Raw genomic sequence first — 17,893 nt, 5'->3', positions numbered from 1 at the left:
CGAACCCACGACCTCCTGCACACCAGGCGAGGTAGTTAACATCTCCTAGCCATCGTGATGATGATAATGAGAGAGAGAGAGAGACACGCAAACTCCAAATACACAGCAGCAGGCGTCAGGGCCGGGATCGAACCCACGACCTCCTGCATACCAGGCGAGGTAGTTAACACCTCCTATCCACCGTGATGATGATGATGATGAGAGAGACACGCAAACTCCAAATATACAGCAGCAGGCGTCAGGGTCGGGATCGAACCCACGACCTCCTGTACACCAGGCGAGGTAGTTAACATCTCCTATCCACCGTGGTGATGATGATGATGAGAGAGAGAGAGAGACGCAAACTCCAAATATACAGCAGCAGCAGGCGTCAGGGTCGGGATCGAACCCACGACCTCCTGCACACCAGGCGAGGTAGTTAACATCTCGTAACCGTGGCTCTCTAGAGCACCCTCGAGTAGAGATCGTTCCACCAGCAGTGATGAAGCAAAAACATTTCAGTGCTGCACCTTTACATTTTTAAAAAAAGTCTTTGTTTTCAATGCAGCCGCTGGTTTGGCCCCCAGTCAACTGCTCAACCAGCGGGTCAAATCACCTTCTAATCACTCTTCTGTAGCTACTACCATGGTTACTATTCCTGTAGAACTTCGCCCGTCGATTGGTGGCACTTATATTGAGGACTCGAGTCGACTGGGCACCGACCGCTTCATGTCATCCCACAACACATTGTGTTTAACCGCTGCAACTGCAGGTCACAGCACTTTGTCCATCACAAGACTCCACTTTGGAATTCCTTCCGCGAGTCCCTAGCGGCCCCTGGTGGCCTTTAGTGCAGCCCCTGACAATACACAAATGTGAAAACACCCCATCAATGCTGTCAAACCCAATACACGTAGTTTACCAAATGCGTCGTGGCCCCTGGCAAAAGTTGCCCACCTCTCAAAATCGCCGCTCAATTCAGGAAACTCGATAACGCCGGTAAAGTCACGTATTTCACCGAAAGAACCAAAGAATAATTCCTGCAGTCACGAAAGCTAAAAAAAAAACCTCCAAAATTAAAATCGTTAACGCCGGTCAGTTACAACTTCCATCGTGCTGTTGTGGTTGCTTGACGTTGTTTGATCCTTTGCTCAGCTAGCAAGCGTGCAAACAAAAACCAAACCCCGATCCCAGCATGAGACGAGTGAAAGTTGGAGGGGGTGTGCAGTGCAGTGCGGGCGGTCCAGGTGGTCTCTGACCCACGGGAGAAATCCCATCCCTACCGGAAGATTGAGCTTGACTGTGTCCACGGGCGTGTGGAAGGGCCACGCGAACTGGTGTTTCCACAGAGCCTTGAGGACCACCTTGGCCAGGTACTGCAGCTGGTTGGTGAGTCGGCCCGGCTTGGCCGGGTTGCTCGTCTCGGGAGGCGGCGGGTTCGGGCCGCCGGCCTTGGGCGCGGGTTGCGGCGGCGCGGGCTGCTCCATGGTCCCGAGGGAGGAGAGGCCAGGAGAGGGGAGAGCTGTGGAGCAGAGGCGGGAAGAGAGAGAGAGGAGATGAGAGGACAAGCAGGGAAGGGTGGACGGGAGAGAGAGAGAAGAGTTGAGAGGATGAGCTGGGAGGGGGACGTAGCGGGGAAGATGCAACGACAGGAGGGGAGCGAACGAGTTTTATGGGACGCGAGTGGGAAGCAGAGGAGGGGAATCGGTGCAAGGCGAAGGGATGGATGAGATGAGAGATAGGGATGGGAGGGAGAGAGGGGAGAGAGGGGAAAGAGGCGATGGCTGTGGAGACAGCCGCTTTACTGCCTCACTGTCCCGCCATCAGCAGCAGCAGCAACAGCGCCTGGGGGGTAAAGAGCAGCACGACTCCGTGGGGTTCAGGGGGTAGGGGTCGTGGTTGGGTAGGGGTTGTGGTTATGAGAGGAGAACGCACACAAACCACAACATTAGCCGCTTCACCGCAAGCGACTCGTAGTCGCCTTGCGACCCGAGACCCCGAGACGCGTTGCGGGCGGGAAAGACGCGGGGCCCGTGACCCCGGCGCGGCCTAGACGGGACCAGCGCGGCGGCTCCCGCGGGATCAGGTCGCGCGATCCCGGCAGAGAAACTAGCCGAGGGGCCCCCCTGCCTGCACCCCCCCCCCCCCCAGTCCCACCGCTGGGCCTCGCTGCGCCGCGCACCTCGTCCGCCGAGCGCGTTCGCCGCGCGGGGAACGAGGCGGCGCTGAGGAGAAGGAGGAGACCGAGGCCGCCAGGAGGAGGAGGGGGAGACGAGGGGACGAGGGGGCAGGAGGCGACGCCGAGTTGGGGGAAGAGACGAAATGGCGGCAAGGCGCGCGGCGCGGGGGTCGGGCGAGGGGGGCGAAGCGAACCTGAGGCGGGGGGGGGAGGCGACAACGACGACGGCGGCGTTGAGTGGGGGGGGGAGACGGGGCTTGCGGGGCGATCGGCACGGGGGGTGCTGAGCGCGGCGGCGCGGGTAGGGAGGGAGCGGCGGTGTCCGATCGGCGGGAGTCGCGACGAGCGGGGCTAGAGCCGCCGCGCCATTGTGAGCCGCCTCCTCCTCCCTGCCGCGCGCCCATTGGCCGGCGTCGTCCACGTGACGCGGCCAGCACGCGCACGCGCGGGAAATTCAAACGGGGGGGGGGGCAGTGGGGGATGGGTGAGGGGGGGGGGCAGTGGGGGGTAGGTGAGGGGGGGGGTAGGTGAGGGGGGAGTGGGGGGTAGGTGGAGGGGGGGGGTAGGTGAGGGGGAGTGGGGGGTAGGTGAGGGGGGGATAGGTGAGGGGGGAGTGGGGGGTAGGTGAGGGGGCAGTGGGGGGGGTAGGTGAGGGGGGAGTGGGGGATGGGTGAGGGGGGGCAGTGGGGGTAGGTGAGGGGGAGTGGGGGGTAGGTGAGGGGGGAGTGGGGGGTAGGTGAGGAAGGGGGATAGGTGAGGGGGAGTGGGGGGTAGGTGAGGGGGGAGTGGGGGGTAGGTGAGGGGGGAGTGGGGGGGTAGGTGAGGGGGGAAGTGGGGGGTAGGTGAGGGGGGAGTGGGGGGTAGGTGAGGAGGGGGGATAGGTGAGGGGGGAGTGGGGGGTAGGTGAGGGGGGAGTGGGGGGTAGGTGAGGGAGGAGTGGGGGGTAGGTGAGGAGGGGGATAGGTGAGGGGGGGAGTGGGGGGTAGGTGAGGGGGGACGTGGGGGGTAGGTGAGGGGGGCAGTGGGGGGTAGGTGAGGAGGGAGGTGGGGGGTAGGTGAGGGGGGGAGTGGGGGGTAGGTGAGGAGGGGGGATAGGTGAGGGGCAGTGGGGGGTAGGTGAGGGGGCAGTGGGGGGTAGGTGAGGGGGGGGATAGGTGAGGGGGGAGTGGGGGGTAGGTGAGGGGGGGAGTGGGGGGTAGGTGAGGGGGGAGTGGGGGGTAGGTGAGGGGGCAGTGGGGGGTAGGTGAGGGGGAGGGGGGGTAGGTGAGGGGGGAGTGGGGGGTAGGTGAGGGGGGAGTGGGGGGTAGGGAGGGGGGAGTGGGGGGTAGGTGAGGAGGGGGGTAGGTGAGGGGGGAGTGGGGGTAGGTGAGGGGGGAGTGGGGGGTAGGTGAGGGGGGAGTGGGGGGTAGGTGAGGGGGGAGTGGGGGGTAGGTGAGGGGGGAGTGGGGGGTAGGTGAGGGGGGAGTGGGGGATAGGTGAGGGGGAGTGGGGGGTAGGTGAGGGGGCAGGGGTGGTAGGTGAGGGGGCAGTGGGGGGTAGGTGAGGGGGCAGGGGGGTAGGTGAGGGGGTAGTGGGGGGTAGGTGAGGGGGGAGTGGGGGTAGGTGAGGGGGCAGTGGGGGATAGGTGAGGGGGGAGTGGGGGGTAGGTGAGGGGGGAGTGGGGGGGTAGGTGAGGGGGCAATGGGTGGTAGGTGAGGGGGCAATGGGGGGTAGGTGAGGGGGGAGTTGGGGGGTAGGTGAGGGGGGGGGGGGTAGGTGGAGGGGTAGTGGGGGGTAGGTGAGGGGGGAGTGGGGGGTAGGTGAGGGGGGGAGTGGGGGGTAGGTGAGGGGGGAGTGGGGGTAGGTGAGGGGGGAGTGGGGGTAGGTGAGGGGGAGTGGGGGGTAGGTGAGGGGGAGTGGGGGGTAGGTGAGGGGGAGTGGGGGGTAGGTGAGGGGGGAGTGGGGGATAGGTGAGGGGGGGTGGGGGGTAGGTGAGGGGGGAGTGGGGGGTAGGTGAGGGGGCAGTGGGGGATAGGTGAGGGGGGAGTGGGGGGTAGGTGAGGGGGCAATGGGGGGTAGGTGAGGGGGGAGTGGGGGGTAGGTGAGGGGGGCAGTGGGGGATAGGTGAGGGGGGAGTGGGGGATAGGTGAGGGGGCAGTGGGGGATAGGTGAGGGGGGTGGGGGTAGGTGAGGGGGGAGTGGGGGGTAGGTGAGGGGGCAGTGGGGGATAGGTGAGGGGGGAGTGGGGGGTAGGTGAGGGGGAGTGGGGGATAGGTGAGGGGGCAATGGGGGGTAGGTGAGGGGGGAGTGGGGGGTAGGTGAGGGGGCATGGGGGGTAGGTGAGGGGGGAGTGGGGGGTCGGTGAGGGGGGAGTGGGGGTAGGTGAGGGGGTAGTGGGGGGTAGGTGCGTGGGGGGTAGGTGAGGGGGGAGTGGGGGTAGGGAGGGGGAGTGGGGGGGGTAGGTGAGGGGCAGTGGGTGGTAGGTGAGGGGGCAGTTGGGGGGTAGGTGAGGGGGCAGTGGGGGGGGTAGGTGAGGGGGGTAGTGGGGGTAGGTGAGGGGGGCGTTGGGGGTAGGTGAGGGGGCCAGTGGGGGATAGGTGAGGGGGGAGTGGGGGGTAGGTGAGGGGGAGTGGGGGGTAGGTGAGGGGGCAGTGGGTTGTAAGGTGAGGGGGTCAGTGGGGGATCGGTGAGGGGGATTTGGGTGGTAGGTGAGGGGGCAATGGGGGGTAGGTGAGGGGGGAGTGGGGGGTAGGTGAGGGGGGAGTGGGGGGTAGGTGAGGGGGTAGTGGGGGGTAGGTGAGGGGGGAGTGGGGGGTAGGTGAGGGGGGAGTGGGGGATAGGTGAGGGGGAGTGGGGGGTAGGTGAGGGGGCAGTGGGTGGTAGGTGAGGGGGCAGTGGGGGGTAGGTGAGGGGGCAGTGGGGGGTAGGCGAGGGGGGTAGTGGGGGGTCGGTGAGGGGGGAGTTGGGGGTAGGTGAGGGGGCAGTGGGGGATAGGTGAGGGGGAGTGGGGGGTAGGTGAGGGGGGAGTGGGGGGTAGGTGAGGGGGCAATGGGGGGTAGGTGAGGGGGGAGGGGGGGTAGGTGAGGGGGCAGTGGGTGGTAGGTGAGGGGGAGTGGGGGATAGGTGAGGGGGAGTGGGTGGTAGGTGAGGGGGCAATGGGGGGTAGGTGAGGGGGGAGTGGGGGGTAGGTGAGGGGGGAGTGGGGGGTAGGTGAGGGGGTAGTGGGGGGTAGGTGAGGGGGGGGAGTGGGGGGTAGGTGAGGGGGGAGTGGGGGATAGGTGAGGGGGAGTGGGGGGTAGGTGAGGGGGCAGTGGGTGGTAGGTGAGGGGGCAGTGGGGGGTAGGTGAGGGGGCAGTGGGGGTAGGTGAGGGGGTAGTGGGGGGTAGGTGAGGGGGGAGTTGGGGTAGGTGAGGGGGCAGTGGGGATAGGTGAGGGGGGAGTGGGGGGTAGGGAGGGGGGAGTGGGGGTAGGGGGAGTGGGGGGTAGGTGAGGGGGCAATGGGTGGTAGGTGAGGGGGCAATGGGGGGTAGGTGAGGGGGGAGTGGGGGTAGGTGAGGGGGCAGTGGGGGGTAGGTGAGGGGGTAGTGGGGGGTAGGTGAGGGGGGAGTGGGGGGTAGGTGAGGGGGGAGTGGGGGGTAGGTGAGGGGGGAGTGGGGGGTAGGTGAGGGGGGAGTGGGGGGTAGGTGAGGGGGGAGTGGGGGGTAGGTGAGGGGGGAGTGGGGGGTAGGTGAGGGGGCAGTGGGGGGTAGGTGAGGGGGGAGTGGGGGGTAGGTGAGGGGGAGTGGGGGGTAGGTGAGGGGGAGTGGGGGGTAGGGAGGGGGGAGTGGGTGGTAGGTGAGGGGGCAGTGGGGGGTAGGTGAGGGGGGAGTGGGGGTAGGTGATGGGGGAGGGGGGTAGGTGAGGGGGGAGTGGGGGATAGGTGAGGGGGAGTGGGGGGTAGGTGAGGGGGCAGTGGGGGGTAGGTGAGGGGGAGTGGGGGGTAGGTGAGGGGGCAGGGGGGGTAGGTGAGGGGGAGTGGGGGGTAGGTGAGGGGGCAGTGGGGGGTAGGTGAGGGGGGAGTGGGGGGTAGGTGAGGGGGGAGTGGGGGATAGGTGAGAGGGGAGTGGGGGGTAGGTGAGGGGGCAGTGGGGGGTAGGTGAGGGGGGAGTGGGGGGTAGGTGAGGGGGCAGTGGGGGGTAGGTGAGGGGGGAGTCGGGGGTTGGTGAGGGGGGAGTAGGGGGTAGGTGAGGGGGGAGTGGGGGGTAGGTGAGGGGGGAGTGGGGGGTAGGTGAGGGGGGAGTGGGGGGTAGGTGAGGGGGCAGGGGGGTAGGTGAGGGGGCAGTGGGGGGTAGGTGAGGGGGCAGTGGGGGGTAGGTGAGGGGGGAGTGGGGGGGTAGGTGAGGGGGGAGTGGGAGATAGGTGAGGGGGGAGTGGGGGGTCGGTGAGGGGGAGTGGGGTAGGTGAGGGGGGAGTGGGGGGTAGGTGAGGGGGGATTGGGGTAGGTGAGGGGGGTATGGGAGGATTGGATGGGGTTAGTGGAAGATAGGGGAGGAGTGTGAGTGGGGGATCGGGGGACTTTTGGGGTTCTCACCGTGAATGCGACTAATGCTCCCTCTCGTCATCCCCCATGAAAGTTGTCGTTTGATCTCCGAGGGACCCTGTCCTCCGAAGCAACGAGGAAGTGTTCCGATGGCGTTATCACCGCTGGCGCTGACACGGAGCTCACCGCAGAGACGCTGGCTTTCTCTGGATTTCTCCTGTGGGGTGCCACCGGTGGCTAGGTGATGTTAACTACTCGCCTGGTGTGCAGGAGGTCGTTGGTTCGATCGCAAACCCTGACGCCTGCTGCTGTATATTTGGAGTTTGCGTGTCTCTCTCTCATCATCATCATCACGGTGGCTAGGAGATGTTAACTTACCTCGCCTGGTGTGCAGGAGGTCGTGGGTTCGATCCCAACCCTGACGCCTGCTGCTGTATATTTGTAGTTTGCGTGTCTCTCTCTTTCCCGTGTGGTCGCGTGGATTTTTTCTCCGGGTCCTCCGGTTTTTCCATCCACGTTTAGAATTCACGTCACGCGTTAGATTATTTGGCTGCCGCTATACATTTCACGTAATTATCAATAATCCACCTTCGTTGAGCTCTCATTTGTAACGGCCAGGCGCTTCTTACTCTTAGGTTTTTTCGTTAAGTCACGTAGGGTAATAAGTATAACCAGTAAAAACAAAGTTTTTCACTATAAATCCTTTATATGCGTGGCGGCTAGAGTCCTCTCGTCCTCTGGCTTGAGATGGCTTGCCACCTATGGGTCAGATGATGCATTGCACCATTAAGCAATTGGTAATTAAATATAATATTTTTGTCCTAAAAAGTGTAAAATTTTGGAAAAAAAATTTCACGAACATTACTTGTCACGCAGAACGAGTCTGTGTGGAAAATGTCAGCTCGATTGGATCACGGGAAGTGGGTTAAACAAACGATCGAAAGGTTTTGCACGGTCGTAAGCAAGCAAGCAAGCACGCAAGCGAACTTAATATAAAGGATTTAAAAATAAAAAATAATAGAAATAATTACTGTATAGAAATTAAATAATAAATCAACGCAAGTCTCTGTCTTCAGGGGACCGTCACAGCTAAATTACTGTATCGAGTGAAGAAGAATCCAAGAGCCAAGATCCTTATATATACTGCGTTCAGGGAGGGGGGAGGAGCTTATTTAGATAAGGGAGGAGCTTATATCTAAATAAGCTCCTCCCCCCTCCCCTGAACCAGTATATAAGATATTGTTCTCTTGGATTTCTCTTCACTTGATACAGTAAATTTAGCTGTGACGGTCCCACCTGATGACGGAGACTTGTGTTGCCTCCGAAACGTCGTGATTTATTATTTTATTTCTATTATTATTTCTATTATTTTTATTATTTCATTTTACCTACGTGACTTTACCGAAAAAACCTAAGAGTATGAATCCTTGCAGTCACGAAAGCTTCAAATCTAGAATTAGCTCGCTTCTTATAAGCAGAGCCATGTTGCTCAGTGGGGCCCTTACATGGTAAATAAAAACAAGTTGAAAGTTTGAGTTTAAATTTCGATTTAAAGCTTTCGTGACTGCAGGGGATTCATCTTCTTGGTTCTTTCGGTAAAGTCACGTAGAATGGAATAATAAAATAATAATGTTACCCCTATCCCCTCCCTTTGATGCTGCTAATCCTGCATAATGCACGGGCATAATATGACTTTAAACTCCCCGCCAAAACCCCCCTACGCATTTCACAAGTAGTACTAATCGCATATCGCATTTCCCATAAATATGCTAAATTCCTCTTGATATGCAAATTATTTTGTCAAGGCGCTCTTCCCCCTCCAACCCAGCTTAAATAGACGCTCCAAGCCTGGGGTGTTTCATTCAGACTCTGTCTTCTCGACAGACCTGTTCTCCACCTGAGGACGGTTGCTTGCGTGTGGCCGAAACGTCGTTGAGAATTATTTTATTATGTTTTAATTGTATTATTTTATTATTTCCATTCAACGTGACTTTACCGAAAGAACCTAAAAGTTTCAGTTTAGTTTACTCCCAAAGCCGAACACACAAGAACGGCATTGGTGTTGGGCCAAGTATCCATCCCAATTCTGCAGGTCACCTCCTGGAAGAACTCATTGTGAGTTTTCTCCGTTTAAAAAAAAGTCAGAAGGCATTCTTTGGCTTCAAGGAGTGCTGGGTTGTGTTACTTTGAGACGGTCCTCATTCCATTGTTTGGCTCCCACGTTGTGGAATGACCTTCCCAATTGACGTCAGAGAAGCTGGGAGTTTAGTCAAAAAAAAATACTGCTGAAGGACCCATCTCTTTGAGGCCTAAACAAAATTCTCCCATGGGGTGATCTGTCCGACAAGCTCGGCATCAGTGGTTGATAAATGTAAACTTTTTATACTCTTGGGTTTTTTTGGTAAAGTCACGTAGGTAAAAATCAAAAATAATTGAAATAATTTTAATTAAATAGTAAATCACGACGTTTCGGAGGCAACACAAGTCTCCGTCATCAGGTGGGACCGTCACAGCGAAATTGTAAATTTATTATTTTATTTCTATTATTTGTTTATTTTTTACCTACGTGACTTTACCGAAAAACCTAAGAGTATGAATCCTTGCAGTCACGAAAGCTTCAATCTAGAAGTACACTTTTTATTTTACCAGGTGAGGCCCACTGAGATATATACAGTATCTTTTTTCATAAGCGACCTGGCCACTGATGATGCTCAACGAAGTGGCTTACCAATGTGGAAAATTTATAGCAGCCGAATACTCTAAAGGCATGTTTTTAAACCGGAGAAAAATCCACGCGACCACAGGGGAGCACATGCAACTCCAAATATACAGCAGCAGGCGTCAGGGTAGGGATCAGACCCACGACTTCCTGTATACCAGGCGAGGGAGTAACATTTAGCCACCGTGATGATGATGAGAAAGGAATGCAAACTCCAAATATACAGCAGGCGTCAGTGTCAGGATCGAACCACAAACCTCCTGTATACCAGGCGAGGGTAGCTGTAACATCTCCTGGCCACCGTGATGATGATGAGGAACGCAAACTCCAAATATACAGCAGCAGGCGTCAAGGTCAGGATCGAACCCACGACCTCCTGTATACCAGGCGAGGTAGTTAACATCTCCTGGCCACCATGATGATGATGAGGAACGTAAACTCCAAATATACAGCAGCAGGCGTCAGGGTCGGGATCGAACCCACGACCTCCTGCACACCAGGAGAGGTAGTTAACATCTCCTAGCCACCGTGATGATGATGATGATGATGAGAGAGACACGCAAACCTCCAAATACACAGCAGCAGGCGTCAAGGTCAGGATCGAACCCACAACCTCCTGTATACCAGGCGAGGTAGTTAACATATCCTAGCCACCGTGATGATGATGAGGAAACACGCAACTCAAATATACAGCAGCAGGCGTCAGGGTCAGGATAGAACCCACAACCTCCTGTACACCAGGCGAGGTAGTTAACATCTCCTAGCCCACCGCGGTATCTTGGTCTCGGGTTGATGGGTTGCTAATTCAGGTTTGTGGATTCGTAGTCCGAGTATCAGGATTCTCAGTTCGGTTTTGTGCAGAGAGTAGGGTGTCATGGTGTAGCAAGCAGTGTGTTCATGGTGTAGCAGTAGGGTGTTCATTGCTTGAAGCTCATGATGATGCTGCTGCTCCTGATGTAACAACAGCAACATCATCAGCAATCGCTTGTACTGCTACCGCTGTTGATAATGATGCACCGACTGCTGATGATTATGATACTGCTACTCCTGATGATGGAACAGCAGAATCTTCATCAGTAGCATTGGCTTACTGATGATGGTTAGTTAATTTAGCGGGCACAGAGCGAGTGACAGAGATGCAGAGGCAAGGTGAGTGGGTTGGTGAGTCAGTGGGTGAGTGAGTGGGATGATAGGTGAGTGGGTAGGTGCATCATTGTCTTTTAATGGGGACCAAAGTACGCTGCTGCTGATGACGAAGAAATCAGCATTGCCATCGCTTGCAATTGCAGATGCTGCTTTTACTGGTTCTGCTGCTGATAGAACAGCAAAAGCATCATTATATTCTGATGATGCATCATCATGTGCTGCTAATGATTCTGTATCATCATCATCATCATTGCTTGAAACGGATGATGGAAGCGTCATCAATTCGCGGGCGCCCATGTTGATTAGTTCATTTGAGCGGCGCGTCCATATTGGTTAGTTCATTTAGCTGGCACGGAGCAAGAGGGTGAGTGGGGGTGGGTGAGTGGATGAGTGACAGGGTAGGTGAGTGAGTCTCACTTGCATCCTCTTGTCTCGTGGTCTGTTGAAGCCACTTTAAATCATCATACAGAATCATCAGCGCATCATGAATTCTCGAAGCTGATTATGATGTGATGGAACAACGGAAGCATCATCAGCCTTGCTTTCTACTGCAGCTGATTATAGAGCCCAATTTAAAGTAACTTCCAAAGGACTCACCCACTCAGCACACCTGTCAACCCCTTATCAGTGCCTACCTTATTCTTTGGTTCTTTCGGTAAAGTCACGTAGATAGAAAAAAAGTGAAAAAATAACCCGTAAAAACAAAGTTTTTCACTATAAATCCTTTTATATGCGTGACGGCTAGAGTCCTCTAGTCCTCTGGCTTGAGATGGCTGCCACCTATGGGTCAGATGATTGCCTGCCACCATAAAGCAATGGTAATTAAATATAATTTATTTTTTCCTAAAAAGTGTAACATTTTGGGAATGTCAGCTCGATGGATCACGGGAAGTGGGTTAAAAACGACCGAAAGGTTTGCACGGTCGTAAGCGCGCAAGCAAGCAAGCGAATTTTTTTTTTTCTTCTTGGTTCTTTCGGTAAAGTCAGTAGAAGGGAAGTAATAAAATAATAAAAATAAAATATAATAAAATAAAATATCTTTATTATGTTTTATTTTTATTTATTATGTTTTATTTTTATTATTTTATTACTTCCCTTCTACGTGACTTTACCGAAAGAACCAAGAAGAGAACAAGCAAGCGAACTTAATATAAAGGATTTAATAAAAATAAAATAGAAACCACGACGTTTCCATCGCAACACAAGCGATCGTCATCAGGAACATGGGGTTGGCCTCTAAAGGCAAACTGTTTATAAAGGTTTCAAATGTGCGTAGCCCAAGTGCCAGCAGCATGGGCGGGACAGCTAATGTTAATGTAAGTGATGGTATTAGTAGGCAAGGACGGTGATGGTGGTGGGTTTCCACCAATTAAAGTAGTCCTCGGCAAGGTAAGGTAATTGTACCCTTTTTACCGGGTTTAAAAGGGTACAGGTAAGGTGTCGACATTGCCAAGGGGTAAGGGTAAAGGGCAGGGTAAAAGGTAGGCTCGTTGCTTTTTTACATTTTTACCTTATCTACTAAAGGGTAAAAATTAACCCGTAAAAACAAAACTTTTCACTATAAATCCTTATATGCGTGGCGGCTAGAGTCTCTCGTCCCTCTGGCTTGAGATGGCTGCACCTATGGGTCCGATGAATGGCTGCCACCATTAAGCAATGGTATTACATATAATTTTTTTTTCCCTAAAAAGTGTTAAAATTTTGGGAAAAAATTTTCCCGAAAATACATTGTCACCCACAACGAGTCTGTGTGCAAACTGTCAGCTCGATGGATCACGGAAGTGGGGTAAAAAACGACCGAAATATTTGCACGGTCGTAAGCAAGCAAGCAAGTTAACTTAATATAAAGGATTTAAAAGGTAGGGTCGAGTGATTGTATGTTGGTAAGGTAAAAGGTAGGGTAAAGGTAGGCTCGTGTTTTACACTTTTACCTTCCCTTGCCGAGGCCTAAATTAAAGGGGCTGCCAGGTCAAGTTTTAACATGGACGTAGCTCAGGTGTAGCAGCATGGGTGGAGGCACCAAATGTTAATGTGGGTGATGGGCAACGATGGTGCTGGTGGTGGGTTCCACCATACTCTTAGTTCTTTCGGTAAGTCACGTTAGAAGGGAAGTAATAAATAATAATTACTTCCCTTCTACGTGACTTTACCGAAGAACCAAGAAGATGAATCCCTGCAGTCACGAAAGCTTTAAATCGAAATTTAAATTAAAATTATTAATTACTTCCTCACTTGATGCAGCAAATCTGGCTGTGACGGTCCCACCTGATGACGGAGACTTGTGTTACCTCCGAAACGTCGTGATTTTTATTTATTTTTTATTCATTTTGGGTTTCCACCAATCAAAGGGCTGCGGGTAATCATTGCACCTCGCTTTACAAACTCACTGTGACACTATGAGACATCTCCTTTACCAGTGGCAAAATATAGAAATAGGTTTTTACCTTTCAACTGGTACAAAAACTGACACCTTTATACAAGGGATCTCAAATTTCGATTTTAAAGCTTTCGTGACTGCAGGGATTCATCTTCTTGGTTCTTTCGGTAAAGTCACGTAGAAGGAAAATAATAAAATAATAAAAATAAAACATAATAAAATCATTCTCATAAAAATAAAACATAATAAAATAATTCTCACCACGTTTCGGCCACAACGCAAGCAGCCGTCCTCAGGTGGAGAACAGGTCTGTCAAGTAGACAGAGTCTACGTGACTTTACCGAAAGAACCAAGAAGACAAGGGATCTCCTCACTGTTGACGGTGGAGGTTGCTGCTAGAGGTGATGGTAGTAGTGGGCAGTGATGGTCCTGGTGGTGGGCTTTCACCAATTAAAGGGCTGCCAGATCTAGAATGGAAACATTACAGCCAGTTATGACTTTAACTGGTTGATAACGTCCTTCAGTGATTGTTGAGTTTGTACCCTTCTTCTCGGTTGAAATTGTGTCTGTCTGTATATATGGATGGCTTAATGAACGAATCTTTGTTGATAGTGGGTTTGCAAAGTAGCTTCGTCTTAGAGAAATCAATTTCGCGTGAGCCAGCCGCATTAAAATACTGATCAGCCACAGCAGAAGTATTGGTCCTGTCGTGTTTCAAATCTGCCTTGTGTTCACGAACACGGTCGAGACATGTCGCTTAGTCTCGGAAAAGACAATATCATGAGAGCCCACAGCGTTGTAGCAATGATCGGCAACAGCGGAAGACTCAATTTTGCCGTGTTTCAGATCTGACTTGTGCTCGCGGACACGATCAGAGATATGACGTTTCGATTCTCCATTATAACAATCACCACAGCTGCAACTCAGTTTGTAGACGCAGGGATATTGCATGTCAGGGATCTTGTCTTTCACAGATGGGATCAGATCACAAATTTTATGTACTGTGTTAAATCGGACCTGGATCTTGTGTTGTTCATGATTTGGAAATATTGTGGTTTGCCCCTGCTATGTATGGCAAGGTGATGGTTTTGATTGGATCCTAAGATGGTTCCTTCCTCAGGATTGGGGTGATGGCTTTGCAGATTGTGTAGTCAGAGTATCATTCGCCTCGAGAGCTTGGTGTATGTGTTTTAGTTCACCGGTTAGGTGTTCATTGTCGGAAATACATTGAGCTCTATGGTGTAGAATTTTGATTAGGGAATTCTCTGGGATGGATAGTGGTGGGAGTCAGGTTTTAAGTAGGCATCAGTATGGGTTGCTTTCCTGTAGACAGAATGGCTCATGAGCCATCTGGTATTTTTTTTTTTTTATTAGGACATCCAAGAAAGGTAGCTTGCCATCCTTTTCTACCTCCATGGTGAATTTGATGGCTAAGTTTCGATTTAAAGCTTTCGTGACTGCAGGGATTCATCTTCTTGGTTCTTTCGGTAAAGTCACGTAGAAGGGAAGTAATAAAATAATAAAAATAAAACATAATAAAACAATTCTCACGACGTTTCGGCCACAACGCAAGCAGCCGTCCTCAGGTGAAAACCAGGTCCGTCGAGGCGACAGAGTCTGAATGAAACAGCACACGAGCTTGGAGCTATATATAAGCTGGGCGCATTGACAAGGAATTTGCATATTCAAAAGGAATTTAGCATATTTATGGGAAATGCAGGAATGTGATTAGTACTGCATATGCATGTGCATTATGCAGGATTAACAGCATCAAAGGGAGCTGCAGTTACTGCTGCTGCAGCAGTTGCTGCTGCTGCAGTTTCTGCTGCTGCTGCAGTTGTGCTGCTGCAGTTGCTGCGCACTTGCTGCTGCATGCTGCACTTGCTGCTGCTGCTGCAGTTGCTTCCTTATCCCATTTTAATATAACACTATGTATTATTCTACCCACCCTAATGTGTATCATACTGCTATATGTTTACTGTACAATTACGACACCATACATTACTCTGCACACTGCACCATGCCAGTGAGTGGAACGCGGTCTGAAAGTCACCGTAAACGTGAACACAATCAGTTAAGATCCGAAATGGTTTATTACGTCCTTCCAATGATTGCTAAGCCAGAATCCATCTTCTCGGTTGAAATTGTCTCTGTGTTTGTATATGTGGATCGCCTCATGAACGAATCTCTCATGATAGCGAGATGGCTTGCAGAGAACCTCTGTCTTGGAGAAGTCAATGTCATGTGAGCCCACTGAATTGTAACAGTGATCTGCCACGGCTGAGTGTTTGTCCTACGTGTTTCAGGTCTGCCTTATGTTCACGGATGCGGTCCGAGACATGTCGTTTGGTTTCTCCAATGTAACTGCTACAAACTAAGTTTCCTCTGTGGTAGCAGTTACATTGGAGAAACCAAACGACATGTCTCGGACCGCATCCGTGAACATAAGGCAGACCTGAAACACGGTAGGACAAACACCTCAGCCGTGGCAGATCACTGTTACAATTCAGTGGGCTCACATGACATTGACTTCTCCAAGACAGAGGTTCTCTGCAAGCCATCTGGCTATCATGAGAGATTCGTTCATGAGGCGATCCACATATACAAACACAGAGACAATTTCAACCGAGAAGATGGATTCTGGCTTAGCAATCATTGGAAGGACGTAATAAACCATTTCGGATCTTAACTGATTGTGTTCACGTTTACGGTGACTTTCAGACCGCGTTCCACTCACTGGCATGGTGCAGTGTGCAGAGTAATGTATGGTGTCGTAATTGTACAGTAACATATAGCAGTATGATACACATTAGGGTGGGTAGAATAATACATAGTGTTATATTAAAATGGATAAGGCAGCAACTGCAGCAGCAGCAGCAAGTGCAGCAGCAGCAGCAACTGCAGCAGCAGCCAGCAGCAAACTGCAGCAGCAGCAGCAACTGCTGCAGCAGCAGCAACTGCAGCTCCCTTTGATGTTAATCCTGCATATACAATGCATATGCAGTACTAATCACATTCCTGCATTTCCCATAAATATGCTAAATTCCTTTTGATATGCAAATTCCTTTGTCAATGCGCCCAGCTTATATATGCTCCAAGCTCGTGTGCTGTTTCATTCAGACTCTGTCGCCTCGACGGACCTGGTTTTCACCTGAGGACGGCTGCTTGCGTTGTGGCCGAAACGTCGTGAGAATTGTTTTATTATGTTTTATTTTTATTATTATTACTTCCCTTCTACGTGACTTTACCGAAAGAACCAAGAAGTTGATGGCTAAGTGTATGGAATTGATGTGGTTGAGGAATTGGTTCAGAGCCGGTCGGCCATGTGGCCAGATGACAAACGTGTCATCCACGTATCTCTTCCACAAGCACGGGCGTAGAGTGGATGCCTGGATGGCGTCTGTCTCAAAATTTTCCATGAAAACATCGGCTACAACCGGAGATAAGGGATAACCCATTGAGGTGCCTTCAGTTTGTTTGTAGAATGTCCCATTCCAGGTGAAGTATGTATTGGTGAGGCAGTGTCTCACCAGTGCCTACCTTATCACAGACCAATTTAGACCTTATTGGTCACCCCGTGCCGTCGTAAATCTGAACGTTCATCCTACAAAGTCCCATCACAAGGGAGAAAACACAATCAAAATATATAAAAAATGTGCCACTATTGAAACGGCTGTATCACGCCGTATGGACCTGAAAACTCAATTTCCTCCTGTACAAGAATACGGGGTGAACCGTGTGGGTTGACAAGGTATGGTCACTTGCTGACCTACTCGCTAACCCCACTCACCTTAGCCGACCTCACCTACTCGCTAACCCACTCACCTTAGCCGACCTCACCTACTCGCTAACCCCACTCACCTGAACTTAGCCGACCTACTCACCTACTCGCTGACCCCACTCACCTGACCTTAGCCGACCTCCTCACCTACTCGCTGACCCCACTCACCTGACCTTAGCCGACCTCCTCACCTACTCGCTGACCCCACTCACCTGACCTTAGCTGACCTCACCTACTCGCTGACCCCACTCACCTGACCTTAGCTGACCTACTCGTTGACCCCACCCACTTGACCTTAGCTGACCTACTCGTTGACCCACCCACTTGACCTTAGCTGACCTACTCGTTGACCCCACTCACCTGACCTTCTCCCACTCTGCAATTGACTCAACGTGGAGTGCCTCCCGACGTAAGATGGCGGACGACGGCTTCACTCAACGAGTGGAGGGGTCGTTGTCCGAAACGTTGCCTGTTATATACCCCCCCCTCCCTCTTGTAAGGCTACACATACGGTGTTATTAATGAACGTGTTGTTGTTGTTGTCGTTGTTTGTGCACCACTGGCGATCGATCAGATGTTGACTTTTTCATTGGTTCTTTCGGTTAAGTCACGTCTAAAGATAAAATAATAAATTTTTAAAAAGCTATTATTTAATTTATTATATTTTATCTTTAGACGTGACTTAACCGAAAGAACCAAAGAATAATTCCTGCAGTCACGAAAGCTCCAAAATTAAGATTGTTGACTTTTTAAAATCCTTATATTAAGTTCGCTTGCTTGCTTACGACCGTGCAAATCTTTCGGTCGTTTTAACCCACTTCCCGTGATCCAATCGAGCTGACATTTTGCACACAGACTCGTTGTGCGAGACAATAAATGTTCGTGAAAATTTTTTCCAAAATTTTGCACTGTTTAGGGAAAATAAATTAAATATTTAATTACCAATTGCTTAATACTGGCAGACAATCATCTGACCCATAGGTGGCAGCCATCTCAAGCCAGAGGACGAGAGGACTCTAGCCGCCACGCATATAAAGGATTTAGAGTGAAAAACTTTGTTTTTACGGGTTATACTTATTACGGCGCCTTTTGGCATCATCTGGTCCAACCCATGTGAGACTAGGCTCTAAGAAAAGCTGTCTCGGGTGTGGACCAATCAACTTCAAGGACAATGCATACATTATCAGAGTTGTGTTTTTTGTTTGCATTATGAC

At 52.2% G+C, this 17,893-nt stretch overlaps 2 protein-coding genes and 1 pseudogene across 5 annotated transcripts in view; 2 read left to right on the top strand and 1 right to left on the bottom strand.

The window, feature by feature from the left end:
* The window catches only part of LOC133360150 (bromodomain-containing protein 3-like), a 22,597-nt gene extending 20,065 nt beyond the window's left edge, over positions 1–2,532 (bottom strand). Inside the window, exons 1-2 of one of the 4 annotated variants that reach the window (XM_061578741.1) lie at positions 2,353–2,532; positions 1,263–1,501 (exon numbers count right to left, since the gene is read on the bottom strand). In XM_061578741.1, coding sequence (XP_061434725.1) covers positions 1,263–1,466 — 204 coding nt within the window. In that variant the 5' untranslated portion in view covers positions 1,467–1,501; positions 2,353–2,532. Of the gene's footprint in view, positions 1–1,262; positions 1,502–2,161; positions 2,261–2,352 lie in introns of those variants that run through there. The other 3 variants (XM_061578743.1, XM_061578744.1, XM_061578742.1) reach the window with 3 other exon arrangements.
* LOC133360169 (basic proline-rich protein-like) overlaps positions 1–17,893 on the top strand; it is a gene marked incomplete at its 3' end in the record, with an annotated part of 142,048 nt that overhangs the window by 10,183 nt on the left and 113,972 nt on the right. The window lies entirely within an intron of this gene.
* LOC133360115 (uncharacterized) overlaps positions 2,302–17,893 on the top strand; it is a 21,830-nt pseudogene continuing 6,238 nt past the window's right edge.

This window comes from Lethenteron reissneri, chromosome 67 (assembly GCF_015708825.2).
Source record: "Lethenteron reissneri isolate LAM-NWPU_2019-01 chromosome 67, ASM1570882v1, whole genome shotgun sequence".
Classification (NCBI taxonomy): domain Eukaryota; kingdom Metazoa; phylum Chordata; class Hyperoartia; order Petromyzontiformes; family Petromyzontidae; genus Lethenteron; species Lethenteron reissneri.
Note: the sequence above shows the minus strand (reverse complement) of the source record. Positions and strands in the feature narration are given on the sequence as shown.